Source organism: Poecile atricapillus, chromosome 11 (assembly GCF_030490865.1).
Source record: "Poecile atricapillus isolate bPoeAtr1 chromosome 11, bPoeAtr1.hap1, whole genome shotgun sequence".
NCBI classification, from domain to species: domain Eukaryota; kingdom Metazoa; phylum Chordata; class Aves; order Passeriformes; family Paridae; genus Poecile; species Poecile atricapillus.
This window is the reverse complement of record NC_081259.1, coordinates 16,909,707-16,933,080: the sequence shown is the minus strand read 5'-3', so window position 1 is coordinate 16,933,080 and position 23,374 is coordinate 16,909,707. Positions and strand designations below refer to the sequence as shown.

Below are 23,374 nucleotides of genomic sequence, written 5' to 3'. Positions count from 1 at the left end.
CTTCAGAATTATGGCATTGAGGTGTTTTTGTCCATAAATGTGGAGTGTTTGATTGTAAAGAGTTGTACACAAAAGAGAGCAGAAAATACCTTCGTGGATCAGGAAGTTGTCTGGATCAGGAAGCAGGTCTGCCATAGTTGTATTACTTTGTTCTAAGAAAGAAACTAGTTTAGTTAAGTGTATTCAGTGTTCAACCTGTTTAAACTATTAATTTATTAAAGCAGTTAAAGATTTCTAGAAGGTAATTTTCTTTGATGCTTGATTCCAGACAAGTTGTGGCATGGCACAGACCCTATTGTGTTGATCTTGAAGAAAGCACCTTTTCACATCTTCGTTCTTTTCTTGAGCACTACTGTGACAAAATTAACAGTGAAATTCCTCCTCTTCCTTTTCCTTCATCAAGGTACATACAGCATATTCATGTTACAGATTTTTATATTTGTTTTTTCTTTACAGCAGTGGTGCATGGATTAGTCTATTCTTTAACAAGCTTAAGTCCGGTTTACTTGCTCATTCAGGTGCCATTTGTGTAAATTACTCTAGTGCATTTGTATAACAGAGGAGCTTTATAGTGGCTTAAATGTAGCAGGATCTTTAGTCTGAAATTAATTTTCATTATGCAAAGAATTAAGTGCTTCTGAGTTTTCCTTTGAAACATACTTTTCTATGTAGTTGAAATGCCTTTATTGTTTCTGTGTTTTCAGTTCTTACTTCTGTAAGCAGTGTTTCAAATTTTTTTAAGAGGACTAGAAATTAATATCCTGACTTTTTGTTTTTAACCTGACTGTTGTACTTCTAAATCTTCTGAGAAAAGATTACATTTATTACTTAAAAGTTTTTTATTTTCCTCTGTGTATCGTATTATTGTTTATTTTGGTATTTTGGGACAGTTTTGCCTTGTAATTCATGAAACTACTAATTTAAAGTAAATGCCTCTTGCAACTGTTGTCCACAAAGACACTTTTCTAGTTTTTGTTCTTTTAAGCAGGCTGGCAGTAAGTTCCTCAGAGGAGTTTCCTTAAACTCCCAGTTGGAATTTACTTGCCTTTCTAATACGAAAAATCAAAGGAGAGTTAAAAGCTTTGTGCACAAATAAGTGGAAGGGAGTAATACTAATAATAGGAGAGGTTAACAGGTATATATTCCTTTTATAGGGAACATCACAATTTTCTTAAATTGTGTTTGAAGCTGCTTTCTAATCACCTTGCACTTGCACTGGCTGGAGGTGTAGCCACCAGCATTCTTGGTCGGCAGGCTGGTCCTCTTCGAAATCTCTTGTTCAGACTGATGGACTCTTCTGTCCCTGATGAAATTCAAGAAGTAAGTAATGCCTTGTTGTTTACATGTGAAAATTGTACTACTGTGTTCTCTTTTTTTTTTTTTTTGTGTGTGTGTAGTGATATTTATAAGACCTTTTGAATGATTTTGACTTGCCAGTTTTACTCATTAAAGAATGTAGTCACAATCACTGTTTTACGATCTGAAAGCAGAGGAGAATATTTGCATAAGAATTTTAGAAAGCTGCTTAATTTTGTAACTTTCAAATTGATCTTCCCTGTAATAGTGAACCTTAAATGTTATTGTTGTGGATTGAGTAACTTACTTGGTTGAGTAATTCTCCTAAAATGTACTCTTACAGGAAATAGCAACATTTGTTGGTCTTGTTTCACTCCTTCAATGTACTGCACATGTTTGTGTCACAGCATAAAAGATTAGTGTGCTATAGTGTGGTAGAATTCTAATATTAAATGAAATTAAGCAGATACTTGGGATATATCATGTGATGTATGGTATTTTTTGAAGGTACAGGTGGGTTGATTATGTTCTTTCTCCACTGAAGAAGTATTTTTTGGCTGCCCTAACTTTAGGTTGTAATTGAGACACTGTCAGTTGGAGCAACTATGCTACTTCCTCCATTGCGAGAGAGAATGGAATTGCTACATTCTCTTCTGCCCCAAGGTCCTGATAGATGGGAAAGCTTATCAAAAGGACAGGTAAGGTCAAGTAAAAATATGCCTGAGAGCAGTTGTGGTTTGCTTTGGGTTTTTCTGTGAGAGCATTTTGAGCTATGAGATGAGCCTCATTTGCAGAGTGCAAGCACATTTCTGGGGAGATGCAGTGCAAACCCCAGCGTAACAAAATCTTTAGGGCAGCCTGGCTAAACCAGAGGGGAGTGAGGCAGGGACCACACTGCTTGTTTTCTCATGTGGAGGTTGTCTACAGAGAGCTTAGCAGTTGCTGTGGTACTGTATCCAGACAAGTTTAGAGATTAGATAAGTTTGAATACTAGATTGATTGAACAAGCCTTGGTAAGAGAAAATTAACTGTTTTCTGGGATGAATATTTGCATAATGCTTTCCTTACATGGACTTCATCCTAATTTGCAAAAATGACTGCGAGGTTCTTCTTTGTACCCTTTTTCTGATGTACAGTGTAGAGAAATTGTGTGTCTCCTACCCCTCTTCCCAAATAATCAGATAACCAGGACATACTGGAGAAAGTGTTTGGTTCAGTGTCTTGCCCTTATTGCCCACCATGTGGACAATCTAGTTTCTGTCTCTGTTAATCTAATACTTTTACTGGGTATGGTGAATCTAATTCAGTATATTTATCCACTCTCTAATAGTACGAATCTTAAGGAAAACCTGGAATATTTTGGTAAAGCCCTCCAGGTTGTTTCTATGTCCCATTAGAATATTTTTATTGCTTAACTATGCCTAACACTTTCTTATTCTTAGTTCATTATTTTATCTTTATTAACCAAGAGTGATTTTTGTGTCTAAATGTTCTTTAGAGAATGCAGTTGGACATCATTCTGACAAGCTTGCAGGATCACACCCACGTAGCTTCCCTGCTTGGCTATAGCTCCCCATCCGATACCACAGAAACTTCCTCGTTGTGTATCAGCTATGGAAACCTCTCTGATCAAGCATATGCTGTCCAGAGCAGTCATCCAGATACTCATCTAGCTGAAATCTTAATGAAGACTCTTCTAAGAAACTTGGGATTTTATACAGTATGTACTGTCTTCATATTAATTTTTTAAAATTATAATTAATTTTTGATACTTTGAAGGGTTACTATTATCCCCCATCTTAAGGAAATGATGCTCCTTTTGTATATCTAAAGTAGCAGTGCCACATGTATTTAAGTGGACTAAAGTCAGTTAAATAATCTCTAACAATATGGTTCTAGTATTTCTATAGTGGTATTTATTGTTTAATGTAACTTATGTAAATGCAGCTGGTTTCATATCAGACTGTTTTTATTGCTCTTGCTTTGGCTTCAGATTTTTTTAGAAGAGAAAATGTAACATAAGAAGTAAATTGGTTGTAAGCAGTGTCTGTATAATCTCAGCCACCAGGGAACAATAAGCAGACACCAGGAGCATGAATCTGTTTAATTAACTTCACTAGGGTGGTAACTGCCTTGTAATAGAGCAGCAAGTCCAGGTTTTATTAACACAGTGTGTCAGCCCGATTGTTGTTCTTAGAAAGTGTTGGGGAGCATGAGAGCAAATCCCTGACTCAGTTTTTTATTCAACCAGCCAGTTGAATCCAACAGTGAGACAATATTAGAGGTTTGGACTTCCCTGGTGTGGAGCTCCTCAGTGCAGGGTGGCAGTGCTTTGTTCTTCTCTCTAGACCTCCTTCAGTCAGCAAGGTGAAACTGTCTGCTTTGCATTGGCTGCTTGAAACTAACTCACTTTTTCCAGTGGATTCCAAAGGAAGTCAAGCAGCCATCTATGTTCTCCTTCTATTGCCAACCTAGACAGTGTAAAAAGGGATTCTAATGTGAGATATCTTGTGCATCAGCCCACAAGAGATCCTAAGAATTATTCCTTTTTTTAACACATTGTGCTTTGGGGACTAGGTTAGGAAGTGAGGTTTTTAATCTAGTTATTCTTGGTGAGGAATAAAAATACTGCTGCATGCAAAAGAAACATTTTAAGAAGTGTTTGCCTGATGACTATCACAATAGCTGCTGTGACATTATAAACAATCAGAATTTCAAGTTTGGTTATCCCATTATCCACTTGACATTATCCAATTTCTTCAGTAATTACAGGTGCATATAGTGAAGATAAAAATGCTTCTTTTTAGGTGATAGTAAAGTGTTACAGCGCTTGAAGCAGAGTTAATTGATATCTTTATCCCCTTTTGTCTTAATAGGACCAAGCCTTTGGAGAACTGGAAAAAAACAGTGATAAATTTTTACTAGGTACATCATCCTCAGAAAACAGCCAACCTGCTCATCTGCATGAGCTTTTATGTTCCCTGCAGAAACAATTGCTGGCTTATTGCCACATCAACAGTGTTACTGAGGTGTGTGTCCTTATTTTTACCATTTAGGAGACAAAATAATAATTCAGTATTCATAAACACTAGAATGTTGTAAGGTTCCTTTTGAAAATCTGAGTATTTGAAAGCTGAAGTGATTTAAACAGTGAACCCCTTTTATGTATTTACAGTACTATTCCTATATTTGTTTCCTTCTAGAATTCCAGCAGTGTGGCGCTGCTTCACAAGCACCTTCAGCTTTTGTTGCCTCATGCTACAGATATCTATTCCCGTTCTGCAACGCTGCTTAAGGAAAGCTCTTGGAATGGTAGTGTTGGAGAAAAACTGAGAGGTAACTGTCCATGGAAAAATCAGTCATGATGGCTTTGTAACCTTAGGGAATTTTTTTTTGCTTAGGTTTGAATTTTAAAATACTTTATTTTTCCTATATCTGTATAAATTAGGCATCCCAAGTCTCCCCCAAAGGAGGAGATGAGGTGTCTACCCAGGAATGGATCTGGTCCAAGGTTTTGGTAGGACATTTTGTGTGCAGGAAAAGCACAGGTTGGAGAATGTGAATTGTCCATTCTCTTCACCTTCACTTCAGAATGTGAACGGAATACTGAATGTGTGTTAGTATTTCAGTTTCATTAGTTCTAGATTTCTCTTTTTAAAAGTACAATTATTGTGATTACTGAAAAGTGTTTAACTAAAGTAAGAGATTAATAATTATTAAACAAACCCATCAATTCGACCTTTATTGTTTAAGACATTCTGAGATAGCTGAGGTACAATCCTTTGACTTGTTAAATTGTGCTTACATAATTCCATAACTGTAACTAATTCAGGTTTGGTTTTTTCTCTGCAGATGTGATTTATGTATCAGCTGCTGGCAGTATGCTCTCTCAAATTGTGAACTCGCTGTTACTGCTGCCAGTGTCAGTAGCCCGGCCTCTGCTGAGTTACCTGCTGGATCTACTGCCACCTTTAGATTGTCTCAACAGACTCTTGCCTGCTGCAGCCCTTTTGGAAGATCAGGAATTACAGTGGCCTCTTCATGGTAGGTATAATAACAAACGTACTTTTAATCTGAAAATTAAACAATGGCACATTCTGTAGTAGAATTTAGCTTTCCCTTTTAAGATGGCTGTTTTTTTACATTATGTGTCTTGCTACATCTCCTTTTCAATTTCCTTAATGTATTAATATCCCTTGCTGTGAAATATTTTTTTCTGCTCTGAGTGCTGTTTCCAGTTGCATCCTTAATCTGTACATGTTTATCAGAACACAGAGATGTGTTAGACAAAGCAGATTCTCGGGCAGAGCTTAAAGGAGCCTTTACTTCATGAACAGCTGCACTATGAATGGTGGTGGCTTCTGCTGTGCTGTAGTTCCAATGTTCAGCGATTTGTTTGTCCTAGCTGCTGTTTCTTCAGTTGAAAAGTTGCTGATTGGAGGGCAAATCTGTGATTAACTGGGAAATATTATATATATATATAAAATATATAACAAGATCTGCCATTAGCTTTGGAATTTTGGAATTGTTTGTGACACCTGTGCATGGGTGACTAACCTGGCAGTGAATTCTCGCAGGTGGCCCTGAGTTGATCGACCCTGCAGGCGTGCCTCTGCCACAGCCTGCCCAGTCGTGGGTGTGGCTAGTGGACCTGGAGAGGACGGTAGCCCTGCTCATCGGGCGCTGCCTCGGGGGGATGCTGCAGGGCCCTCCAGTGTCCCCCGAGGAGCAGGACACGGCCTACTGGCTCAAAACCCCACTGTTCAGCGATGGAGTGGAGATGGATATTCCTCATTTAGGTGAGCTGTTCAGTGCCAGTGTCTAATGGCCTGGGTAAATATGTGTTCAGGTGGGAAATTTCTGATGATGTTTGAATAAGTCTCTGTACTTAGGATGTGTCTTTTAGTGTTGTCTATTTGTGTAGTAATACAAAAAATTCCAAAATTATATTTAAGGTTATGATGTAATTTATAGTCTTGGAAATCCATATAGGAGAAAAAAAAATCACAATTTCTCAATGAAAGACCACAGAGTTCACGCAGTTATTTGGAAATGTTTTGCTCTTAGACGCTCAGCATTTAACAGATGCTCCAGGAACTAAATTTTTTATACTAATTATTGGGAAATCTATTTTATTCTACCTGCAAAATGAATGTTTTATTAATTAGAAACAACACAATAGCAAATGTCATTCTTTTTGACCTACCAGAATTATCAACAACTCAGCAGTGGTGTTCCAGTTATCCCTTCCTATCTGAATAGGGCACTTGCTTCTTTGTGCCCTGTTCCTCTTAGTTCACATCTCCTCCTTCCTCTGGTTCTGAGTAGGCTGCTTCAAGCCTTGCAAGACAGAGTGTTTTGAAATGGGTCCAGGCAGTAGTTGCAAGTGTATAGCTGTGCAGTTCAGGTAGAGTTAATGATACAGATTTATATTCTTGAAGAAGAGTTGGATAATGCTTCTAAATCTCCATAGATTTTATGTAGATTGTATTTTAAGTCACTTCACTGTGTAAGGTGAATTTCTGGAAGGGCAATGACATGTCTTGATATTTTTTTTATTTTTTTTTTTAACTAAGAGGAAGGTGAAAGGTGGTTTAAATGCATTTAGATAGATGCAAATCCTCAAAATTTGCAGTTTAATTTCTTTGGTATTTCCCTTCTGTTAGACAAATGCATGAGCTCCTTGTTAGAAGTGGCCCTGTCTGGAAATGAGGAGCAGAAGCCCTTTGATTACAAGCTGAGACCAGAGATCACAGTCTATGTTGATTTGGCCTTGGGCTGTACAAAAGAGCCAGCAAGGAGCCTCTGGATCAGTATGCAGGACTATGCTGTCAGTAAAGGTAAAGTGCTGAAAATGCCTGTGTATGTTGAAAGCAAGTTAAATGCTCCAGCTATGCTCCTAGCATAATCCTGTATTTTCTTTGGCAATGATTTTTAATTCTACAACATGATAAACTTAATTTATTATTATGTTCTATGATCTTTCTTTTGCTTTTTCTGTTACTTACTTTTGACACTGATTTCAGTGCTTGGCAAACATGTAGCTTTGTGTTGTTTTTCCCTCTGAACTGGTAAGAAACCCTTGTTTGTTTATTCAATTGTTGTTTTTTCTATTTTCTGAGTGGAGCAGGGTGAAACTTACAATTAAAAAGAAAAATTAAAGGGGAGGAGATAGGGGAAGGCAAAGTAACTTGCAAAATATGTTAGGAATGGAATGAAGGGGTAAGTCATCTTTTGTTTTTCAAGTCTCTGGGAGGCTGGTCTTACAGTAGTAATAGTTTTTCATGCTTACTGCCTAAAATCTGGGTTTCCTGCTCAAGCTTTCCAGGTTCCTTTTAATGAGATGAGCATTGTAGTTGTACTGTAACTGCTGTACCCAGAGATCATTTTCTGTAGCTCTGGCCAAGCTGAGCCAGATGAAGAAAAGAGCAAATGGTATTGTGTGTCTGTTGAGAACAACACAGGAATTCTGTTACAGGATTCCACAGAAATGGGAATTCCAGTTAAAACAGTGCTGGTTATGTTTGTACAATCTGAGTTGAGTGGGCTGATCTATATGATTTAGGCTGTGGAACTGGGTTCCTTAGAAGATGATGTGGGTCTGCTCTGTTCAGCTGACTTAAAGTTGTATGGACATGTTAGCATAGCATGACAGGCAAAGTCATGGAACTTGCTGAGGAGCTGGTGTGTGTTAGACTAGACTTACCTATGGCCAGGTACTTTTTGTCACTTCTACAGCAGTTCACAAGGATTTATAGCTAACATTTAACAGAAAAATACATTATAAACATATTTGTAACAAAGGAGGACAGTAACTTTTTGTTTCCCAAAGGAAAATTATGGTGCTTTGTGAAGGTTTGCTTGGCAGTTCAGTTTTTTCATAGTGGTGCAATATGAAATATTAAATAATATAAATTAATGATATATAATATATAATAATATATAATTTATATAGTATATTATAAAAATATATAATAATATAAATATATAAATATATATATAATATAATAATAATATAAAAATGTGGGTTTTTTAAAGTGGGGAAAAGTTTTTTTTTAATTAAATTTGAATTTAAATTAAAGTCAGTTCAAAAAAAAAAGGACTTAAATGGCTCGAGATACTGAATAAAATATTGAAAAAAATTTTGTTTTTTGGGAACTGTAGCCAGTTTTGATGAATCATTTCTACTTTCAGATTGGGATACTGCAACTTTAAGTAATGAATCACTCCTAGACACTGTGTCCAGATTTGTCCTTGCAGCTCTTCTGAAACATACAAGTTTACTTAGTCAAGCTTGTGGTGAGAGCAGGCAAGTAACTTAAAGCTGCTTTTAAAATTTCAGCTTGACTTTTTGAAAGGAAGTTGGTGTGATTTTTTTTTCTGGCTTGGGTGTGATTTTCTGTAGGTACCAGCCTGGCAAGGCCTTGGCAGAAGTTTACCGCTGTGTGTATAAAGTTCGGAGTCGCTTGCTTGCCTGCAAGAACATGGAGCTTATTCAGACCAGGTCATCCTCCAAAGACAGATGGGTAAGGCTGCAATCTCTTTGCAGTTCTTCTGGCTTTACTGGCTATTAAGAAAATATTACATAATTGCCAAGTTGGTTTTTTTTTTCTATCCTTTTAAAAAACCTTCATGAGTTTCCAAATGAAAATGGGCAGAGTATAATTTGGAGTCCATTAGTCTGCAGTATGTGATATTAAATCAATTAAAGCAAATGATTGGTTGGCATCATTCAGCCCAAGCCCAGCCTCAAGCTTGGTTTTCCCTCTTCCCATCTCTAGAATTCTGGGCCATAGAAACCCTACAGCTTAGCTGGAGGTGGCTCAGCTGTGTTGAGCGGGCCACAGCTTTGTCTGGTTGCCATTCCTGAATCCAGCTGCATTATCTGGGCCTCTGATCTGTGAACCTCTCTCTTCCCCTTCCTTGCCTACCCCTTCCTTCCTCCATGGTCATATTATCTTAGTCCTAGCATTGCTTCAGGGCAACTTGTCAGCCCTATGTGAGTGTCTGATATGAGAGCACTGGGCCTGAAACTGGCAACTTCTGAAAAACTTTATTAAGGCAGTGAATAAATTGTGAATTACACAGTGAATTACAGGGTTGGGGCCTGTTTGGTAATACAAAGTAGTCCTTAAAGCAGGTTTCTCCAATAGGATATTTAATTGTGGTTCTATCTACAAGAAAGATATTTTTAATGAACAAAATTCTCATATAACATGAGGATTAGGAGGCTTTCTAGCTGTATTGTAAAGCACTAATGGTGCTCTTTAAAATAATGCAGGTATGTCTCCTACTTGTCATAAATATTACGGGGCTGTGTGTGTTTTTCCCACTTCCTTTCTCAGGGTAGGGGTCTAACAAAGCTGCAAGAGACTCAGCACTTCCAAAAGCATTGGGTGTGCATGCAGTATGTTCTGTTACTCCCAGAAGTCCTCAGACTTACAGATGCAATACTTCTATATATATGCAGTAAATTTGTTGCTTCAGATTTAACCCCACTGGGAAAAAACACCTAGGTTGCTTTTGCACAGTATACCCAGGCTTATGGTTTCTAAAGGCTTTGGTGCTGAAGTGTCAAAGTTTGACTGTAGTGTCTAAGTAAGCATTACATGGAGACATTTTTCTGCAGATAATCTGAGTCATGGTTACAAAAGGAGAATTTAATTTTCCAACTTAAGTACTTAAAATATTGAATGTAAACTATTTTCTTTGTTGTTTATTTCACACAGTATCAAAGGTATTTTTTTGGAAATAAAGAGGAAGAAACCTCTTATTCAATACCACTGTCCTTGTACATATATTTTTAATTTTGGTTAGAATTAATTTCACTTCATATGTGTATTATTTTTAATCAAGATTCTAGATAACCAAGAATCTGCTGATGTTGATACTCAAGACCATTCTTTTACTCGTACAATTGATGAAGAAGCAGAAATGGAGGAGCAGGCAGAACGTGACAGGGAGGAAGGACACCCAGAACAAGAAGATGAAGAGGAGGAAAGAGAACATGAAGTTATGACAGCTGGTAGTAAGTACTGGTTATGTGTGTCAATAATTCCATGCCCTTTGGAAGGACAGTGTCTTTTTCACTCTGAGGGAAAACTGGAAAATTATTTAAAAGATTAGGAAAGACCTGTCTGCATAAACATTTTGAGAGGTTTTTTATACAATGATGTAGTTGTTTTATGTTTCAGGGAAGTTTTTTAGATACAAAGGAATGTGAATGCTAAGTGAGTTCACTGCAATTCAGGGCATCTGACATATACCAGCACTTCTATATGCACTGTCTACAAGACTACTTGGTTTCATTTTGTATTCTCTAAAGTTCTTGTCATTAGATCTCTGAGTTTTCATCAGTATTTAGATACAGAATTTTGGCTGTGTTTGTGTTATTATTTTATGTGGTAAGCTTTGAAGGGAATGCTATTCTGAAGTTTGGAAACAAAACTGTTGATAATAGTGGACTGTGTTGGAATTAATTTCTGTCTTTGAATATCTCTGCTCTTAAAAATGTGGAGGTTTTAGTCAGTTTGGTATTTTTAACACTATTTGCCGTATTTTCTCCTGGGCTTTATAAACATTTTGTTTAATTCTTCAGAAGATAGCTTGAAAAAGGTGAATTTCAAAAAGTGTTCTTACACTGATTTGGGCTTGTAGTCCAGCTTGATGGGGTAGTTAATCCTTAATTTTTGCAGTTTCAGTAAAGCAACAGTCACACAAGGTTGGTTTTTTCTCTGTTGTGAACTGAGTGTTCTTCAAGAGAGCATTTGTGTTACAATGCCTTGGAACATTTCTGTACAATGCATGTAGCTTAAAAATTGAAATTGGCTGACTTGAAATGTTTTCCATAGCTGCACAATTTTCTTTTTCTTTTCCAAATACTGTTCCTCTGGATACTGTTAAAATGTTCATCTTTTTTCCAGTCTCTGCTGTCATCTCTTGTTTTGTTGACAGTTTCCTATTAGGACTCCTGCATTTCTCTTTGGGACCTTATTGATCAAAATGTATGTTACACCTTCAGTTTTGTAGGATGCATTGTCCCATGGACAGTGCAGTAGAGCTGAAGTGCACATTCAAAAGCTGATTTGTGGTTCTAGGAGATTTACACATCACCTGCTCAGTGCATGCAGTATGTTTGGCTGCTTGATTTGCAATTATTTTGGGCAAATGCTCAGAGCTCTCAAATTCCACTGGACTTCTGGATACAATAAACTAAATATATCCAGAAACGTCCAGACAGACAATAGTGTTACATGTACAGATAAGTAGGAAGATGATGACTCTCTCACTTCCTAAGGGATGCTGAAGCTGACTTGTGGAGTTCTATTCATTTCAGTGAAGGAAGTATTTAGTTTTACCTTTGCCTTTCCAAAGGGTACCTGAATCTTTAAAATTAAAATTATTAAATCAAGAGAACTTTAGTTCATTTGACATAGATGAGGAGTTCTCTCACACATACTCTTTGGAAGAAGCTGACCCTTTAGACTACAGCAGAATTAAGTAGGCTAAGAATTTTGATCTTCATTGTACTGCCCAAAGCTAATGAAAGCCTGAAACTGTTCCAGTATCGAATTGGAGATATTCTGGTGTCTGCAATACAGATTTACAGAAGCATTATTTTACATACATCTTCTAAAAGGCAAACATGAAATAATCTCTTTCTCTTTGATGCTATTCAAACAGGAATTGGGTTGCAGTAAGACACTGAAAGAGTTTTGGTGTTCTGTCAAAGTGCATTGTCCTTCATTTTCAAAGTAATGTTGTGTAAATGCTTCATTTAACTTGTTTGCATGACTTCCTTTATGGCATTGTTTTATTATTGTATTCTTTTGCTGTTAGAAAAATATTAGTTGTTCTTTATAGTGGGGCAGTTTTTGGCCCAAGATGTAGATGAATATTTTATTCTCTGTAGCTTTGTCTAGAAGTTAAGACTTTCTTTTTGTGTTGCATGTTACAGAAATCTTTCAATGTTTCCTATCAGCCCGTGAAGTAGCTCGCAGTCGGGATCGAGATAGGATGAGCACGGGGACAGGGACTAGACTTGATGATCCACCTGCTCAGTCCCAGCAGGAGCGAAGGATCAGCACTGATCTGACAGAAGGGCAGGATGTGTACACTGCTGCCTGCAACTCTGTGATCCACAGATGTGCCTTGCTGATCTTGGGCGTGAGCCCTGTCATTGAGGAGCTGCAGAAGCGCAGGGAGGATGGGCAGCTCCAGCAGCCTCCCTCTGCTGCTCCCGAGGGCATCGGCCTCATGACCAGGTGGGCTTTGCTGGTTCTACACCATGGTTAACTCTTCTCTGCTCCCTAGAGAATTGATTAAACAACCCCAGTTTTCCTCTCAGGGTTATTGCAATTTTTTTAGAAGAAAATTTCTGCTGATAGCAGTGTTATGTTTCCATTGAAAATAGTGATTTTTCTAAATTTCCCTTGGCCATGCTAACTAAACCTGAAGAGTTTTATTCTGTGTGGACCCTATTTAAGTTTCAAAGTAGAGCTTAGTGGTAAATAGTTCAGATCATCACATGTACAGACAGCATGAGACACTTGGAAAAGTTGTTTATTTTTTCTTTAAGTTGTGTGTGTTTGGATTTTTTTTACCATACTTGTGGTTTTTTGAACCATACCAATGTCCTATATAGTGGTGTTAAAAAAACCAAACCTATATGTTTAAAACAAAATATTCAAAGCCTATTATGACAGAAGTGTTCATGGTTGATTTTTACAAATATTTCTGTCACAGGCATGGCTAAGACTTTGTTTTTAGATGTCCTGTTTCAATATTTAAAATTAAGATATTGATGGGAAAAATATTAAGATGTTGGAGAGGAAATTTTTTTATATTCAGTCCTCTTTTATTCTTTTTGCCTCTTTTTGGAAATCTAGTCCCTAAAGCAGGGGTGGCTGCCGCTGTCATTGTCAAAGTGGCTTTCATCTCCAGCATATCAACTTTAGGATACATTTTATGGGTGGGTTTTTAACAAGTTCAGTGCTGATTTTCACCCACTTACTCTGTGTTTCTTGCCCTCTCAGCTCAGAGTGTTTCTTTTCACTCTGTGTAATACTTACCAAGACTCTAGAGCAATCACTTGTTTGAGGTTGACATTTGTTTAGTTGACCAGTAAAGCTGTTAAGAAGTAACGAAGTTTACTAATACCCTTTATAAGCAGAATTGAAGCCATCAGACCATTATTTTCCTCTTCAATGTGGTCTTGTGATGTTCTGTGATAATTTCCTCCCAAACAAAACTGTGACACCTGCTAAATTTGTCTATCAACTCTTACTTTTGTGTAATATCAGTGTTTTTTTTTTCTCTGTGTGTGTGCATGTGAACATGTGTGCACCTGAAGCAGGAGTGAAAGTCTTACAGCAGAAAGTCGCTCAATCCATGCAAGCTCAAGCTACAGACTGATGAAGTCAAGAAGTGAATCTGATTTGTCTCAGCCGGAATCAGATGAGGAAGGTTATTCACTGGTATGTAAACCAGCATGAAGTATTTAGGGATTGTCAATGGAATGTTTAGTTGGGAAGTACATCTGAAACATTTGTTTAGCACTGTGTTTTGATACATTAATTCATCATTGTTAAGAGAAAGCACTAATGGTAAAAAAAAAATTGAAATAATTGTAGCTCTGTTAACTGTCTCACTTTTATGGGTGAGGGATGAAATGTAAATACTGACATGCACCACATATGATCACCTGAGGAAATGAGGCTTTTATTAATATTTTAATCTAGAGTGGAAGACGAAATGTTGATTTGGATTTGGCAGCATCACACAGGAAGAGGGGTAAGTTCTTTTGTTTACCTAGTGAATACTAACCTGATAAATGTTAATTTCTTAAGTTAAACTATGTTTGCCATTGCATACAGTTTACAGTTACATAACAGGTGTTAAAACTGAGCATTTAAAAATAGCATTTAAAATAATTGCTACCTGCTCTCTGTTGTGTGAAGTTCTGTTGCTTTGTGCCTTAGTTATAGTATTTCTTTGGTTATAACTCTTCATTCTGGTTTCTAGAATTGTAATGCTCCTTTGAAACAAGTGAGGTTTTCTGTTAAGTGAATCAGAAACATGCATTCTGTTTTCACTCATGTGACTTCAGGAATAAATAATTGTGAAAGAAGTTTATGTGGAACATTCTATTCTTGTGCTAACAATGAACTTTTGCCATAAAATGTGCTTGAACTTGGAGAACTTGCATTCAGAAGACACTGCTTTACTTTGCATCCAACACCAGCACACCTACAGAACCAAGCAACCACATTTTCTATTGTTCTTTGTTACTGATTCATACTGGGGAATCTTACTGAGCTCCTTGATAGAAGGTGGTGGAGGGACTAAAAAGTCCCACTTCCATCTGGATGGTGCAGAATCTGTCTGAGAATCATGACTCAGGTCTTCTGTATCTGTAAAAAACATGTGACTATGCAAACAGGAATTAGGCTGAGTTATGATATGTGTCAGTAACAGAAGCCTAGATACTGTTGGGTAAGGTAAGAGTTCTGGTTTAAAAGGATTCATCATTGAGCAGAGTACTCAGAGGTTTCATGCCTTTTAAGGTCTTTTGGAATTGCAGAGGTTACTGTCAGTGGCAGCACCCATCAGATTTCAATATTTAAGTAATGTGGGAAGAGATACCTTGACCACGCATAATCAATTGAAACAGCTGAACAAATAAAAAAATGCACTAGAGCTGCTTTTACTGTGACAGCAGCTGTATCATGGCATTCTCAGGATTAGAAGATCCATCAGAAGGCCTCTGTCAACCCCTGATCTGTAGGTCATTTTTGAAGTCAGCATTTTTAGCTTTGCCATTACTCTGACATTGAACTCTGTACTTGATATCCTCTGTGTCCTAAAAGTAACCTAGGAAATGATCTTGGATTATGTCTCAGATACAATATGTCTCATGGATCATGGTTCCTGGGCTGTTGCTCAGGCCATGAGCCTCAGGAAGTGAGGCATAGTGCAAGAGTAGACTTCATCAGAACTTGTATTATGGCAAGAAGATCCTCTGCCAGGTCTGAACACTGAGGAGAAATGGGTAAATACAGTGAATCTGTCCAGAACCTTAAAAGAAGCTCAAATTGCCCATTTGCAGACATGTCACAAACATGTCATGTACAGATGCCTCTGTTTTGGTACTGGAAGACTTCCTTGGGAGTTAGCACACAGTAATGCAAGCTTGTCTGCTTATGTTGGGTGATATACATGCCAGTTTTGGTTGATAGCCAATGCCAGAGTCAGAGAATGCAGGGTGCACCTACAGGCAAATGTTCCTCATAGGTCTGTCAAGGTCAAAAAAAGATCTACAGATATTTGTGTGATAAATGGATGGGCTGTTCAGTGCTTTTTATGGTCTTGTGTCTCTTGTGACGTGTCTGTTTTGTGAATCCTAGTTATCTCCTAGAACTGAAGCGTGTCCCAGTGTTTGGTGAGGGTGTAACTTGCAGCTTTTTTACATTGTCCACCCCTTGTCACGTGGCTGGCACAGTGAAGTACCAGCTATGCATGTTTGGTGAATCCCCTTCAGTTTTATCTTTATTTTTGTGGTGTGCTGTGATGAATAAAGGAGATAATGCTATGAGTTCCTATGGTCTTGGAGATGAGTATGGAAGGAAAAGCATTCTCTTTTAACTTAATTAACATCTTAGCCACTCAGTCCAATTTTTATTCTAATTGCCTTCTTAATTTATTCTGTCTATTCAGAAAGAGAACTGGGCTATTCCTACTTCAGTCTGAGATCCTTTCAGTATCTTGTTCCTTGCTATTATTCAGTTATTTCTGTATCAGTAAACTTTTCCTTCCATCCCTACAGAAAAAGTCTTTTTGAGCAATTTTGCAGTAAGGGATGATGAGCAGCACATTTTTCTTTTCCCCTTGTATCTAAGCCTTTTGTTTTTTTCTGTTGCTTGGATTAATTTTTTCGGTTTTGAAGCTCCAGAGAGTGTGCCTGCAGATGTTGTACATGTTGTGTACAGTGTCTGTTGGGTGCTGTACACCACATCAGGTACACAGCAGTAAGGAAAGCTCAGGTCACAGGGCAGAGATCAGTGAGAGTCCTCCACTTTTGGCTTTTCATCACCTACCACTTAACTCAGTGAATTTCAGTGTATTTGTGTACTGCTGTGCCTTACTGACATAACTGGGCTACTCCAAAAAAGTAGCAACTTAAATTGAAATGGAATTGAAATATTTATGAATTCTGCCTTTTAAAATTGACAAATTGTGCTCAAGGAAGGGACTTGAACATACAAGAACACACACATGAATGCCTACAGCTGTGCTACAGGGGATTATTTCTTTTTTCCTTGAAGGTGGAGAATTTAGAAAGACTGTTGTCTTAGGCTGCATTCATGCCAAACAAGAGTAAATATTTTTTCCACATACCTTGCTGCTTGGTATATTGTATTGATTGAGATGAGACTGATTGTTTAAGTCAGAATAATATGAGGAAGAGATTTTATGAGTATGTTACCTGCTGTTTCAAATGTCTGCTTTTGTCTTCTGATTCTTGTGTGGTATAGTGTATTTACTCCTTTTTGGCCAGTTGAGCCCCAGAGAAAAGAAGAGCTTCAAGCAAGTAACTTATGGCATGTTTATTTTTTTGTCTCTATAGCTTCCCTACATATTTTTTGTTTTATAAAGAGTGTATTGCAGCTGTGCCACATTCATTTAGAAAACTCATTATTACAAGCTGGCTTATAAGGACAAGTAAATTTTCTTTACTGTAAGCTTCAGGTTTATTCGTCTGTGCAGCTCTGTTCATGTGATTGTAGAGGCTTCTGGAAGTGCTGTACTGCAATCAATTCTGTGTGATTTATGTTACACAGAATCAAGCTCAGCTCCAATGTAGTCACACATTTGATTCTTCTGCTGATACATAATATCTTCAAGAGGGAAGAAATTACTTTTAGATCTCTGTGGTTAAACATTTATAGTTCTGATTGATGCTCTTTTGATTTCTGACATACTTGTGTTTAAACCCTCTCCTTTCAGTTATAACTTCTATTGTTTTATGTTTAATCTGTAACTCATAATCACTGCACTTTCCTCCAAATTAGAAACAATTTTACATTGGTCTTACATTTAAACATTCTTGCATTTTGTACTAAAACAGTTACCTAAGACCTCATAGTTTCATCACATATGAAATAATTTAGGGTTTTATTAATGCGTGGTTGGGTTTATTTTAAGGTTTGTTGCCTATCAGAACTAAATTTTCTTCTGATGTTCTGTAAACCCATGAAAGGTTTCCTTCAGCTTATGATTTAAGCCATTGGAATTGTTTTTTGTTTCCATACAAATGCTTTGATTCTGTGGTGTGGCATAGTGTAGTGTGGGGCAGGTGGAGGGGAGGAAGCTGAAGTCACTGTGGGCTGTTTTGAGCTCCCCTGCTGTACAAAGGCTGGAGGGCTTTTGGAAAGAGCTGTTGCTGTGTAGGCAACGTTTGTGGACTTGGAAATGGTTTAGCTGTGCTTCCTGTGGGTAATCTGAGGTTTCATTTATCCTCTCCCCTGGGCTCTGTTCACCATGCACTTGCCAGGAAACCACTTCTACATGAAACAGAGTATTTTAGCACCTATTTGGTCTGTTCTGTCTTATTTATCTTATGTTTCTCACCAACCGCTTCCCCATGTAACTTAGATTTTAAAGGAAGGCTTTAAATCGATTCTAAGAATTGATGTTAAAATTAGAGTAAGGTCATCTGTCATTTTTAAAAATATTATTGTCAGGTATAAACTGTAAAATTCAGTAACAGAATTTCTTTAATTTTTTTCATAGTAGACATGATAAAATAGGTTGTTCTCTGTAAACCATGTAGTCTTACTGTGTTACATAAAGTAGCAGAGATTAGGAAATTAGATAGCACTTTGAAAAGAAGTGTTTGAGCATGATCTTTGCATTATCCAAAATAAACTTGAGTCTGTATGATCAATGTGATGGTTCTTTCTGAAGCCATAGCAGTCTGCTTAGTAGCAGCTGTTAAGAATACTATGGAAATGCATATTAACACTATTTGCTGAAAACAAAATGGGATGTGAGCAGGTTTTCATAATTTATAGCCCTGAAAATTAAATTTTTGGCAACTAAGTGAAGGTAACCTGGCTGACAAAAGAGAAGAAAAACTTCACAGTATTTTGAATTTGTAAATTGCATGAAGGTGCAAATTGTGACCTGCATCTGCTGACTCAGTGGCAGAATAACAGCATTTTGCCTTTACTTCAGGAAAAAAGTTATGTAGGTTGCTAGGAAAGTTTTAGTCCAAGTTCAAAACCTCTGTGTCTGTCTTTGCTGGTTCCCGTGAGTAGCTGATATTGGTAGGCAGTGTTTAAAGGAGACCATGAGATTTGGATCTGGCTTTTACCATTGGAACTCAGCCTTACTGATGAAAGCAAGCTTTGGACAAATGAATTCCTATGAATTTGTGTGACTTCCCTGAAAATGGCTGTGTTTAATAGTGTTTGAAACTGATACCCTGCAGAAAGATGTTCAAAACTGAAGTTTTAAACACATTTTTCACTCGTACAGATTTGTATGATTACTGTGAGCAGGTTGTGATTCTCCAAATTATAACTTACTGTACACAAGGTAAATAAATATTTTTTGTACATTTTGTAAATAATCCAAACTAAAATTTCAAAGTTAGTTTAAATACAGTTTAGTTTAGTTTAATACAGTTTCCACTGAGGTCTCCAGACACTGTCTATCTGTACAGATGGGAAGTGCTGCTGAGCAGGGTGTGCCCTCTTGCAGTACTTTGCATGGCTCCAAGTGGGCAAACAGCACTTACAAATGGAGGAAAATACTGACTGATGCCTATCAATTAACTGCTGATGAAGTTATGACTTGAGTGGCCTGGCACTCATTTGTGCTAGGGAGGGAGTTCTAGCAAAACTCTCTTAGAAATGAGACCAAACTTATTTATGGTGATGAATTCCAGTGCTGCAGACTGATCACTGATGCTCATTTGAAGAAATCCATTTATTAGTGGCAGTAAAGTTTCAGGTAATGGAATGCTGATGATAGGAAATACTTGAAAATAAACTTGTGAAACTGCCAGATGAAGGAAATCTAACACTTACTCTAGATAGTGCTTAATATACATGTATTTGTCTTAAGTCAAAGTAAATGTTCTCTGTTAGTCTAAAAAAATTCTGTTCTCTTCTGCAATCATGAATTCTGTAAATACTTAATTCAGAATAACATTGTGGTTTTCCAAACCTATGAAATAGAGTGATTAAAACCAAAACCACTCTTGCTTAATGTTTAAACGTTGAAGTAAATATCCAGGTGCCTAAGTTGTGTTGGTAGAAATTTTTTTCTTTACTCTTTTGTCATTTAGCTGCAAAGCATTTTTTATTCAGTGTTCTAGCTTTAAGCTGAGCAGTTTGAGTGGCTTCTTTTTGTTTTTTCACATGGCAGCTTTTTGCAATAGTGCTTAACATTTAAGAGAAATACAGCCTTTTCTTTAAGGAAATTGCTGTAAATCTAAATCAAGTGTTTTGCTCTGAGTTGCTTAATGCATGGTATAATTAACATGAATATTCATTTTCCACCTGTGTCAGTAGCAGCAGCTCAGTCTTTACCTACTGCCAAAATGTGTTACCTGTATTAGAGTTGATGAAACTTCCTTTTGTGTATCTTTAGGAGCAATACACAGTCAAATGGAATCTCTGAGTGACTCGTGGGTTCGACTGAAACACAGCAGAGATTGGTTATACACGTCCTCCTACTCATTTGTTGAGTCTGATTTTGATCTCTCAAGATCCCTTGGAGTTCATACTTTGATTGAAAATGCTGTCAGTTTTGTAAGTGGAGATGTGGGAAATTCCCCAGGATTTAAGGAACCGGAGGAAAGTATGTCCACCAGTCCACAAGCATCAATAATTGCAATGGAGCAGCAGCAGTTGAGGGCTGAGGTAAATTTTAGTTAAACAACTCTTCTTATTCTTCATACGTTATGCTTATCATAGGAATTTTTTTGAAACAGTGTCCAAATTCTACCTGTTAAAGTAATTTTTCCTTCTTTTCTGTTAAATATCTTAACTAGAACTGTGAATGTTATGTTAACAAACTCCAAAACAAAACTGAAAGTGTTCCCTATTAGAAAAAAACACCTGAAGGAGAAAATGGTGACCTTATTCATCCTTGCTTACAGTTCAGTATAATCCAATTTCCATTTCTAGGGGTAGTGGCTTCTTACTTAATATTGTATTTTGCTTGCATTTATTTTTAGCTTCGTCTGGAAGCACTTCATCAGATTTTGGTGCTTCTATCAGGAATGGAGGAAAAAGGCTGTGTGCCATTAATGGGAAACCGCCAAATACCAGGATTTCAGTCTTCTTCACTGCTTACTTCTGTTAGACTCCAGTTTCTTGCTGGCTGCTTTGGTCTGGGCACTGTAGGACATGCAGGGGCCAAAGGAGAGAGTGTAAGATTGCATCACTACCAGGTGTGTACTTCAGCAGTTTCTGCTGTTTCAATAACCCAGTGATAAAAATGTCTCAGTTTTATAATCTTTATTTGTTTGTTTGGCCCAGGATGGTATCAGAGCAGCCAAGAGGAGTATTCAAATTGAAATTCAGATGGCTGTGCACAAAATTTACCAGCAGTTATCTGCTACGTTAGAAAGAGCTCTGCAAGCTAATAAGCATCACATAGGTAAGTGAAAAGCAAATTTGCAAACCAGATGTTCTCTAATGTACAGTAGGACAGCTTGTATGTTTTCCAAGACAGACTTTGATTTTAGTGACCAGAATTCACTGAATTACCTATCTGACTTCTTTTCCTAAAAGAGAGAAATCTGCATTTGTTGTAGAACCCAGTGGACATTGTTACCTGGGTTGTTTTGGTGTTTCACTTTGAGAAATAATGTGAAACAATTACAAAATTAAGTACTTCACCTAGTTATCCTTACCTTAGATAGAAGATTCTGGTTTGAGATTTAGCCTCAGAACATTTATATTGCAAACTAGATCTGTGTGCTACTCTTTCTTGGGCAATTTTGATACAGAGTTACATTGAGTTAAAGAAGAGTGCAGTGGTTCATCAGAAAGACTACCTCAAAGTGTCTGACAAGACTTACTTTTTTCTTTGATAATTTCATTAATTAAATTATATTTTAAAAGTAATCTGCTGATCTTCTGTCTTAGAATTCTTACTCTGAACATCTTAATTAATTACAAGCAACTTTATTTTCATCTTAGAAGCACAACAGCGTCTTCTCTTGGTGACGGTCTTTGCTCTCAGCGTGCACTATCAGCCCGTTGATGTCTCCTTGGCCATTTCCACGGGGCTGCTGAATGTGCTGTCCCAGCTGTGTGGCACAGACACCATGTTAGGACAGCCTCTGCAGCTGCTGCCCAAAACTGGGATTTCTCAGCTCAGCACAGCTTTAAAAGTAGCGAGCACAAGACTGCTGCAGATCCTGGCTATCACCACAGGGTGAGTGTCCCTTGCTTTCAGTAAACTTCATCACTGAGCTTATCAGCGCCCTTGAAAAATGTGTGAGCTTTCATTAGGACAATAAATGTTGCTCAGAAATACATAAGTGAAGGGGGTGGGGAAAGAGTAGTCATTATTCATCAGAAAGGTGCATGTAAGACTAACAAATATTTCTTAGTTGTGAGTGTTTGAACCTGAATAGTCACAGCTTTGTGGTCTGTAAACACTGTATTCTAGTAATCCCCACTTTGCTACTTCAGCTTTGTGTGGAAGTGTGTTCAGGTGATGTGAGAAGATTTTCTCTTGCTGTGTAAAAGTTATTTGTGTAAAGGCAATGCTGTTAATGTGGGAGTTCCTCAGAGCAGGACATTGTGCTTCTTTCCAGAATATGAAATAATTTTCTAAGAAATAGTGGTCTCTCATGCTAGACCATGGGACAGCATGCAAAGTCCTACCAATACTTAAATATTTAGTCTCAGTAGAGAAAAGTGGAGAAAGTATTTTCTAGTTGAGGTGAGACTATTGTTTGATATTCAGTACTTGCATCTTTCTTTCAGTCTTTATACAACACATTGCATTTATCTGCCAAATCTGTTATGTAAAAAAGCCCAATAATCCTACATCAAAAAAGTCCCCCAAACACATAGAAACAGCACTCCATCTTTAGAAATTGCTGTGGAATTATGAGTAACAGAGTTGTTCCTTTTTTCCCTAGAAAGTACTGAAAACTTATTCTTTGACTCCAAAGATTGGACTGTTTTAATTTGTTTTAAAAATAGGGTTAAAATAATTAAAAGACTCTAAGCCTGTAGAGGAGGATGGGGAAAAGTAACCTGCTGCAATTGTTCCTTGGATCAGCTCTCAAGTGCACTTTACTTTTTCTCTGTGTGTACAGAACCTATGCAGATAAACTGAGCCCAAAGGTGGTGCAGTCCTTGCTGGATTTATTGTGCAGCCAGCTGAAGAACTTGCTATCACAAGCTGGTGTGATGCTGATGGCTTCCTTTGGAGAAGAGGAGGGTGAGGAAGGTGAAGTGGAATCAAAAAAGGCAGATTTGAATGGGGATAATGAGAAGAGAGACTTCAGAGGTAATTACCTTACATAATTTCTGTTATGATTCTAAAATACCAGGAAACATAATAGAGGAAACCACAGAATGCTGAGGTCCTCATCCACTCTATTGTGTATTGATTTCTGTTGGGTCATTTTTAACTCTTAATTAGATTAAAGTCATCAAATGATTTTGTGCTCAGTTCAGATTTATATAGAATTGAACCACAAAGATTCAAAGGTGCAAGGATAGGAACAGGCTGAGAATAAGAATTATGTCATTGGGTTTGGAATTAGGAAGAGAATACAGTTTGCATTGAAAAATGAGTTGGTGGTTGTGGTGTTTTTCATAAATGAGGTCATAATTATCTGAATTTCAAACTATAAATAAATACAGCTTTTTTCAGGAAATGATTGTATTTGCTTTGTATTATGCAGTTTTGCAGTCTGAGGGGATGGCAAGAAGGTGACACCACTATGTCATCTGAAAAAATCTTCAACGAAAGATTTTCTGAAATATTGGTGTCCTCATGTAGCTTGCAATCCCTTAATGAGCATTTTGAATTTTAGTGG

At 37.3% G+C, this 23,374-nt stretch overlaps 1 protein-coding gene across 11 annotated transcripts in view; it reads left to right on the top strand.

Moving 5' to 3' along the window:
- The window catches only part of HERC1 (HECT and RLD domain containing E3 ubiquitin protein ligase family member 1), a 97,695-nt gene that overhangs the window by 36,088 nt on the left and 38,233 nt on the right, over positions 1-23,374 (top strand). For 8 of the 11 annotated variants that reach the window (XM_058847368.1, XM_058847367.1, XM_058847372.1 and 5 more), the window contains exons 11-30: positions 269-403; positions 1,155-1,320; positions 1,869-1,994; positions 2,795-3,016; positions 4,173-4,325; positions 4,500-4,632; positions 5,149-5,340; positions 5,874-6,095; positions 6,963-7,136; positions 8,491-8,605; positions 8,702-8,822; positions 10,153-10,324; positions 12,254-12,560; positions 13,649-13,772; positions 14,037-14,088; positions 19,954-20,225; positions 20,543-20,758; positions 20,847-20,967; positions 21,513-21,750; positions 22,646-22,839. In XM_058847368.1, coding sequence (XP_058703351.1) covers positions 269-403; positions 1,155-1,320; positions 1,869-1,994; positions 2,795-3,016; positions 4,173-4,325; positions 4,500-4,632; positions 5,149-5,340; positions 5,874-6,095; positions 6,963-7,136; positions 8,491-8,605; positions 8,702-8,822; positions 10,153-10,324; positions 12,254-12,560; positions 13,649-13,772; positions 14,037-14,088; positions 19,954-20,225; positions 20,543-20,758; positions 20,847-20,967; positions 21,513-21,750; positions 22,646-22,839 — 3,455 coding nt within the window. The remainder of the gene's footprint in view (positions 1-268; positions 404-1,154; positions 1,321-1,868; positions 1,995-2,794; positions 3,017-4,172; positions 4,326-4,499; positions 4,633-5,148; positions 5,341-5,873; positions 6,096-6,962; positions 7,137-8,490; positions 8,606-8,701; positions 8,823-10,152; positions 10,325-12,253; positions 12,561-13,648; positions 13,773-14,036; positions 14,089-19,953; positions 20,226-20,542; positions 20,759-20,846; positions 20,968-21,512; positions 21,751-22,645; positions 22,840-23,374) is intronic. The other 3 variants (XM_058847375.1, XM_058847369.1, XM_058847373.1) reach the window with 2 other exon arrangements.